The sequence below is a fragment of the Tetrao urogallus genome (assembly GCF_951394365.1).
Source record: "Tetrao urogallus genome assembly, chromosome: 8".
In the NCBI taxonomy this organism is placed as follows: domain Eukaryota; kingdom Metazoa; phylum Chordata; class Aves; order Galliformes; family Phasianidae; genus Tetrao; species Tetrao urogallus.
Genome location: NC_136821.1, coordinates 23,511,021 through 23,520,260, shown reverse-complemented (window position 1 = coordinate 23,520,260; position 9,240 = coordinate 23,511,021). Strand labels below are relative to the sequence as shown.

Genomic DNA, 9,240 nt, shown 5'->3' with positions numbered 1-9,240 from the left:
CTGGTTTCAGATAAAGGCAAAGTGCAGACCTTGGAACCGCTGGGGACTTTCCCGCGGGTCTAGCAAGAATATTGACTGTGTGGTGGTGTACACGATCCTTCAGGATGAGGGGTGTACAAGATGAAAAGGTAACATACGTTGCTATTCTGCATAGAAGATGAAGTAGCTCAGAGCTCACCTTTTCTCATTCTGCTGTTTTGTGCAGAGCACAAGCTGTTATCAAATCTGCTCCAAAACTGTCCACATTTCAACCTGGCTCAGATATACTGATGATCACCTAATACTCACAATGACCTGAAATGATGGTATTCAAATGTCAAAGCTCCTCGCCAGAAGTCCTCCCATCACCAATTGCTGCAACTACATTACACGTTACGTAAGCTAACACACTGCATTCACTATTCTTGAATATTAAATTATTAAAATTATTCTCTTGTATAAACATAACCTAAACACAATAAGACATTTTTCAAACATTTGTGAACCTCTGAGCAAGTGATAAGGATTTTCTTCACAAACACTATAAAAGAACCATTTTTGTTTTTTCTCTACTTGATTCTGCTAACTTGAAATGTTATTGCCTCTCCCTTCCTCTGCATTCATACCCTTAACTTCATATACACATTTAAATAGAACATATCTGCATACTTATAAAAACCAATGTAATGCCCCAAGTGAGTTCTTTTGCAACTTCCCAAAACTACTCTCCAAAGATCTCCCCTGAAATCCCTTCTTCATGAAATCATTATGGACAAGCTTACTTCACATTCTGATGTGCACACTTTACACTTCCAGAATCACCTTATTCTTCCTCCTGGATACGCAATTGACAAAAGCAGTTCTCACTTTGAAAGTATGGAGTCTGAAAAAAAATGAACCACTTCACTTTCAGAAATTTAATGCTCTCTTGGCAGGTGACTCAGAAATTACTCTTATTTTTTCTCAACCTTCTAGACAATCCAGTCTGTCACAGTGATTAAGTAGAATATTGCAACTATGGATAGACCCATTTTTCTCACTAGTCTGATTTATTTTCTCTAAAGTTAAGAAAAAATAACATTATTCCCCAGAACATGGGGAATCCCCACAAGAGGATTTTTTTTTTTTTTTTTTTTTTTTTTTGAAGTAAAGACGTTGAGGAAGAGAATACAGTTTTAGTGAAACTAACTGAACTTCTAAAAATTATCTTTTTCCAGGAACAGGGATTAACCATGTAGAAATAAAGATAATAAATATTGTGCCAAAAGTTAATGAAATGAGATTATACACAATGGAGTTCCTCAGGTAGTTCATCAGGTCCCCAGTCACAGGGAATATATATCTGATAATCTTTATAGGAGGTACATCGCACATTCATTTCCATAAATAAATAGAAATAACAAAAAGGTGATGGCAGAGGGAAGAGAATGGTAGCCAAAAGGGAACATATTATCAAACAACCACTTCTAACTCTGCTTTTTATCTGTACTCTACTTGCATCAGAAAGATGCAAGAGGAATGATATTCTCTTTTTAATAGACATACATACATGTATATACATATATACACACAGACACATATACACACATACCTTCTCATGCCAGTCAAAAAATCTTATTTTTCCCTCAGCACCAGGCTTTTAACAGGATGGGGATTATAATTTATATCATTATTAAAAAGGCCAGAATGATAGGAAAACACTCCTCTATCATATATTGCTTAAGAAAACATTCAATAATGGCTTTTCGAAAATATAGCATCTAATTAAAAACTGTTTTGTTGTGTAATGAGCATGTACAGATCTGATATTTTCTTCTCACCACTATTAAACACATCTTGAAAACAGATACACTATTTTCCTGCTTGTTTAACAGAAAAAAAGTACAGCTACCAAGTGCTTTGGTGAATACTAAGCCAAGAAAAAAAACAGGTGCTATTTAATCTGTGCTGTAATGTTAAAATGATTTTGCAATAGAATTTGTTTTTCCTTTGCAGGAGTTGCCTTACTAATAAAGATTGACCTTTAACTGACATGGATATGCAATTCCTCCTCTGTATTTCTTCAAGATATTAACTATATTATGGGATTCCTTCCTGTTTTATTCTACTTAAAAATATAAATAATCTTCAGCAGCAAGTTTTCCTACCTCCTTCAGCTCATCCATCACCTTCAAATCTTTTGAAGTTACTCATGTCTGTACTTTTAAGAACTTTTGATAATCAAGTAGTACAACACAGATGCTCCTTGCAGACAGCCTAAAACTGAAACTACACAAAAGATCACAGCAATGGCCATTTACAGGAACAAATCACAAGAAGTTATTCATTGGTCTAAAGACATAGTGAAAAGATCATAATTGTCAACTATACCAGTTTCGAATAGTACCGCTGTAACGGAGTTAATTCACTGTTGGAAAATTAGTGCTCTCAAAGCACTGCCAAGTATCTTTCTTGTGGTCAAGGAGCATCTGGCTAATAGAGCTAGTTTTAAATCAAATACTACTTATTTTTGGTTCAATTAGCAAGGCTTGGGTTTGGAGGTCAGGTGTTTTTGGTTTTTGAGTCCATTTCCTTTTGTTGGCTGCTTTTTGTTTTTTTTTTCCCTGAAGCCCTGTTTTAGCAGCTATTTAGAGAGAGATTCTGTTGTAACCAAATCAATGTGGTTAAGGAAAAATATGCAAGCAAGCTAACTTGCATGAGTACATATGCTTTTTACTATACCTCTACCATAGGTTCATCTTCAACAGACAGAGAGTGAAGCCCCTGAAAACAGATGTACATTTAAAGTGACCAAAATATAAAATATATTTCTGGAATCCATGAGAGAAGGTAGAAGCAGCAATCACTTGGAATCTTGAGTGTTATATTCAGTCTCTCCTGATGAAATCTGGCTGAGCCGTTTGCTTGATCCCCAGAGCTTTCGGGAAAGCTGACCTGAGCGCATCTGTTTAAAAGTAATTCAGAGAAACAAAAGGAAGGGGAAGGGATAAGGCGAATAAATTAAAAAGGAACTTCAGACACTGATTCTGGTGAAATGCAGACACTACAATATACTAATAAACAAAGTTACACTAACAAAAGTTATTAAAAACAAACCAAAAATTACACATAGGAATGATTCTTGGGACCGACAAAAAAACAAATAACAGACAAAACACTAACACCTGTTGTCTTTGATTGTGAACAGTTAAAGGGATATTGCCAAGTAATTCCGATTTAATTCTGAATCTACTTTAAACAGCTTAGTGTTGAGTTTAGGTATTTTGATGAGAAGAGGTTGATGTCTCACAGAAGTGAACCAAATTAGCAGAAAAGACTCTTATTTTAGAGAGTACAAAAAAAAGTGATAGAATTGAGAAGGCAAAGATAACCAAGATGGATTCTTGATTATCACCTCTAAGTGATGGAATAATGCAGAGCAGTGATAACTGAGTGAAGGAAGGAAAACAAGCATATCTGGTCTCAAATTTACAGTCCTCCAAAAATCACCTGTGAAATGCTCAAAGTAAAATTTAAACCATACATAATTCGTATTGAATATTCAATGAGTAAAGATAACAACTAGAGCCCATTTAAATCCAGCACCCAGAGTCTGCTATCTGCCAACAATTTGTAAGAAACTTCACATTTCTTAAATATAGGTCCTATGACTGGCCAGCAGTGATCAATCAGCTGAAATCCCTCATAATATAAGATGCACACCCTAACAGCACAAGCTTGAGAACAGTTCTTGACCATTAGGCCTACAAATTAAGCTTGCTTAAGAACCGTATCATTACAGCAGCAGGGTTTTATAAAAGGCACAATGCTGCTAGCAGGTGATAATCCCACTGACTTCTACAACTTCCCAACAGCTATGCAATTGTTAAGAATACACATACTTCACTTTGTAGTGGATACTATCAAGGCAGAAAGACTAAAGGGCATTTCACTTGATCCACAATAAAAAAAACATATCTCCCTTAACCCTACACATACCTATCACCATCAAAAGCCAGAACTACAGAGGATCTTCTGAAAAAAAGCGAAGTTCTAATTCATACACTCCTTCCTAACTACAAATAAATAAATAAATATCCCCCACCACACACACTCTTCAAATATACTGGTTGTTGTCATTATAGAAAACTAGAAAATCTAGGACATAATCTTGTTCTTCATATATACATGTGTGTGTACGTATAAATATATATATCATCTATTTACATGGATATTGAGCTTGAAGATTTGAGTTATAAACAGAAAATCCTGAAAAAAAAAAAACAAAAAAAAAAACTGTTGGAAAGCCTCTACATTCACAAAAGGAATCCAGACTTTGAAACCGCACCTTTTCCAGAGATACAAAAAAAAAAAAGTTATTAAGAACTGAAAGCCTTCAGTCTAATGAGATGCATACATTTCAGGCTACAAAAGATTTTCTCTATGGAACAGGAAACAGTTGGCAGTGACTTTAAAACTACTGTTACAACATACATTTCACAACACCATAAGCAGATTTTAATCAATTCTACAGTAGGAAAAAGCTGTCCAGCTGGAAGCTTCCCCTATTTCCTGAAACTAAATCAATTCTGTGAAGCCTTTTTAAAATATTAAACTGTGCATCTCCTAGCTAAAACATCTTTAAAGACTAAGAAATGAAGCCACTCTGCATTAATAAAATATAAAGTTTAGACAAACTCTTCTGACACATACTGAAGGTTATGCAGGAGCAATTATCACGGTTTCAAGTAAATACATTGCAGCACAATGGAGATTGAATTAGAAAGAGAGGCAAGTTTAAGTTAACTCAAGTGCTTTGAAAATAATGACAAGTACTTAGAGCAAAATCTGTGTTTTGCACAAGAAGAACTGGGTACACCTATTTGATGGATGCTCTGCCTTTGATATTGCATATGCAGTACTAACAAGTTTATATTCATCACATGGAGCCAGAGCATATGGGGAACCTACACAAGAGATTCTTTATGCATTACAATTAGAGAATCTTAAAAAGTAATCTTTTCCCCAGTGTCAGTCAGTGCATATTAAAGGACACCTGATGGAAACCATGAAAAATAAAGCAGCTTGCTCTTGTTTCCAATTTTCTTTTGGAAAATTATTTCGTCAGAAAGTAGCTGACAACACTAACACGTACAGAAGAAAGTAGCTAGTATGACTTGTCTTATTCAGATGACAGTGACAAAGTCTGAAAGTTAGTCCAGCTGAGCTTCCCATCTGTGATCCCCAAATATCTTTGACTCTTAATGAGAAAATTCAGTAGAGCAGTCTCAAAAGTTATTTCTTCCCCACCGAAAACTGAAACTTGCTTTTAAATTTACCCTGCCATAGAGGAGACCTCTTGCTCAACTGGAAAGCAGAAATAAGTGAACTTCCCACTGTTCGGTAGAAAAAGTTCTTGATGGTGGGCTTTACCTCTGCTGGCTTGCCAACACCAACGATAATCAACTTGCCATCCTCCAAGCCAACAAGGATGTGGCTATACTCTTTGGTGACAGAAATGCAATGAATTGGCAGTCGCATGGCTAATGGAGAGATGCTCAGATTCAAGCTGAAATGAACAGAAACCACAGAGCATTAAATTACATGTATATGTTTACGTATTGAAAAGCATCACATTGCAGTGGAAACCACATGGTCCATGGGATGCACTACAAAATAGTTTCTCATGGATTCAGTTTGTGATTTTGACCATTATAAAATTCCACAGAAAGATCAACTCATACATCAGAATACAGCTCCGATGACAAGGGGCACAGGAGGGTCATACAGAAAATTAAGATACTCTCAGTGGAAGAAGAGGAATATTAATCCCACATCTGTTTAAGTGACAAAGATCTCTCTGCAAAGGAGCTCTGTAAGAGCAGTGTAGAAGAACTATATGAGTCACTGTAGCTGATGAGCTCCCAGTGACTAACCAAATAGAACAATCACTGCTTGCCTGTATCAGACACAGCTCTTCCTAAATTACAGTAGTTCCAGGCTGATGGTTGTGATAAATGCCTACAGGGAAAGGGGCCTAGTACAACTCCTAGTTTTTCACATTCTATCTTAGTTCTCCTTAAACAATTTTTTTTTTTAATACACCGAAAAACCCACTATTTTTAATACCATTAGCACAAGGAGAGCCCACATTACTAAATAAACCTCTGTATTTGCTTCTCAATAAGAAACTCAGAAGCACATTACCTGTAGAGATCTCGTATTGAAAGAAATCCCTGTAAGCTGCCCATCACAATATACTCGCCAGTCACACACATATCTGACACTTCTTCCTTCAGAGTCTCAGAACCCAGATGCTTTCCATTAACAGAATAGAGGTGTAATGCATTCTTATCCTAATAAAAAAATAAATCCATCACCAAGGGCATGTATATATTCCTGCTCGCATATGGAAGTTTTTGAAATTATTTTCATTAACTCTTGACGTAACGTGGTAACATCACACCCATCCATCTAATCAATCCCAAATTTTCTGGAAACATCCGCAGGTTTAATGGACAGGTCCCTGTTTTTTGATGATTTTTCTTAAGGAAGAAGAAAAGAGTCCTCTTATCTTCAACACCCTCACCCCCCAATCAGGAAGCAGAAAGGAACATACCTATTTTACAGAGAGAACTTTCTGAAAACAATGAGTTTTTGATCTATTGAAGACATAGCTAACACAACCACCTTAAGTTCTTCCAGTTTTGCAATACCTTGGTTTCATCTTTCCCCATCATTACAGTGCAGCTAGTACACTTATGTTTATAGCACATTTTTCTTCCAGAAAAGTTCCCATCCTCATAGAAATCATAAGTTATACAGTTAGAGCAACTACACAGCTACTCAGACAGAACAAATCACACTGTGAACATTATAGCTGCCTCTCTGACACAAAGTCAAGTCACATCAGCATATTCCCTGAGCATCTTGCCCCTAAAACCTTATAAAGCTCTACTTCTGTGAGTAATGGAGCATGTTTCCCCTAGTTTTGCATTTCAAAGTAACTCTCCCAGGAATATTTGCTAGTGCATTCTTAAGGCATCTTCCTTGCACGTGTTTGGAGATGTTCACGAAGCTTACAGCAGCATGCTGTGTCTGTGATTCATCTTTTCAACATGTTTAATTAAAATCCACAGGCAAAATAAAAAGGAAAGACATGGTATGGACAAAAATCCTACAGTTAAGGAAATGAGGATAAAATCAGGCATATTTATAACTAGATGTCTTTAGCAAAAGCAGCAGATTTTCCATGAACCTAAGTAATTCTTAAGTACCTTAAGAGTGGTCTTTCCTTCTATGCTGGTGTGGACAACGATATGGCCTTCCCAGGACACAGCCAGATTAGGAACAGTCAGCAGGAGGGAACTCTCACAAGGTGGTCGCAAAGTTCTCATGTACTGACCTTTCCGAATGGTGCGGATAATAACAGTCCCATCCTGCAGAGACCAAATTTAGGTAAGCTGATACTCAGCAGCAAGCTCTGAGGTAAATTACACTAACACACACAATGAGTATTTATTAAAAAATGAAGTATTTTGAAAGTACTTAAAGTCAACTATGGATTAGGACTTCTGAGCATTAAGAGCTCTGCATGAAGAATCCTTCCCGTCGAGGCCAAGTAGTAATGGCATATGAAAAACCAAATTCAAATAGAACAAGAGGAAAAGGATAGACAAGAAATCAGCCATTTTTACAAGACACATTTTTGAGTAGGCATTATTCACATTAGGTAGTCAGAGCTCAGCAGTCCGCCAGTACAGTACAGAAAGGCAGAATACAAAGAAGCTGCAAAGAGCCTTTGGGGTTAGGCAAACAGCGAACAAGCTGTTGCAGAATTGTTTCTCTGAGAAGTTTAAGTACTCCAAGTAAGTTCACACACTTTGAAGCTCATCAGTGCAAACTCACTTGACATACTAGTTGAGGTCAATGCTGTGTAGAGTCTCTTTAGAGACCGCTGACTTAGACAGCAAGGGAGATAGCACATCTTTTTGACACGCAAGGTTGAAGAAAAGATTGTGAAAAAACATTTTTGGTATTGTGCTAAACATCAAACACACTGTAGGCTTGGACTGAAGAGCTGGCAGAGAAGGGAAAGTATGAAGATGCTTACCCTGGATCCTGACACTGCCATGTCCAGCTCAGTGCTGATGCCAACACTTGTAACTTCATCAGTATGCCCATAAAGGATCTGTAATGGCTTAGGTGTCAAGCCTACAGGCACTCCTCCCTGAGAGTAACAAAAAGTGCAGTGACATTCTCTTGCAGCTGAAGGATAAACTAAAATAAGTTTCTGGTACCTTCAATGTCAGCTGTGAGAGGTATATATCTGACACAGGCCAAAACCAAAGGAACAACTCATTTCAATTTATTGCCTTTCACGTCAGTAGCCCTATTTAGTGAAATGAAACAAATGAACATACAAACATTAAGTAGAGGTGAAAGACAATTCCATCGCATTCCTTCTGATGATCAGGTGTGCAAGGACCACAGTGAGCACTCCAAACAGGATTCATTTGTTCACCCACTCACTACTACTTTGTTATCTGAGCTTATTCAATTCTTTATATTTTAACCTGGAATGAAGCCTTGCCTTCGTAGACAAGGTCAAGGAAAATGACACCTATTTTGCTTAAAAACTAAATTAAGTCTGATTTTCTAGGGAAAAATAAGAAAATAAAACTTCTAAGTGACTGCCACTGGTATGATATACAGTGGAAATTTTGCAATAATGATTACTAAAAACAGTGTATTATTTGCCCACACGATTGCAGGGTGTCAAGATGATTTAGTGCTTTTGCTCCAGCAAGTATACTGTCAGCATATAAAGACTTGGTCAGACCAGTTCTCAAGCAAGAGCTGTGCTTACAGCAAAGGTATAGTAAAGAAGGTATAGTTCTGCAGAGTCTCCATTATAACTAATGTGAGAGAAATCTGACTGCCAACACCAAGTCCTGAAATCCTTGATTACACATGAACTGCAGAACAAGTGTCAGAATAAAGAGCTAAGAAAGATGGCAACAACGCAGAGCAGAAGTGGCAGCATGCAGAACGCTACTGCCACAATGGAAATAACATCACACTTTTAAGTACACTTTTACAGTGTGAAAGCATTAAAGAATTCTGAAATGCCAGCGTAATGTAAAACTAGTTAAACAAACTAGTGATACCTTAGCTAATTCCTGGTTTAAGTCACCAGTACTTTCCACAGAGGAAACGCAATGCTAAAATGCAACTGCTAAAGCTGTTAAACCTGAAAGAAGGGAAATCAATGAACCATCA

The 9,240-nt window shown here is 37.0% G+C and overlaps 1 protein-coding gene across 2 annotated transcripts in view; it reads right to left on the bottom strand.

Moving 5' to 3' along the window:
* Window positions 1-2,821: 2,821 nt before the first annotated feature.
* Window positions 2,822-9,240, bottom strand: part of NBEAL1 (neurobeachin like 1) — a gene marked incomplete at both ends in the record, with an annotated part of 73,325 nt that continues 66,906 nt past the window's right edge. For both annotated transcript variants that reach the window (XM_079538987.1, XM_079538988.1), the window contains 5 exons: window positions 2,822-2,923; window positions 5,392-5,527; window positions 6,166-6,314; window positions 7,236-7,397; window positions 8,072-8,188. In XM_079538987.1, the coding sequence (XP_079395113.1) occupies window positions 2,822-2,923; window positions 5,392-5,527; window positions 6,166-6,314; window positions 7,236-7,397; window positions 8,072-8,188 (666 nt within the window). The remainder of the gene's footprint in view (window positions 2,924-5,391; window positions 5,528-6,165; window positions 6,315-7,235; window positions 7,398-8,071; window positions 8,189-9,240) is intronic.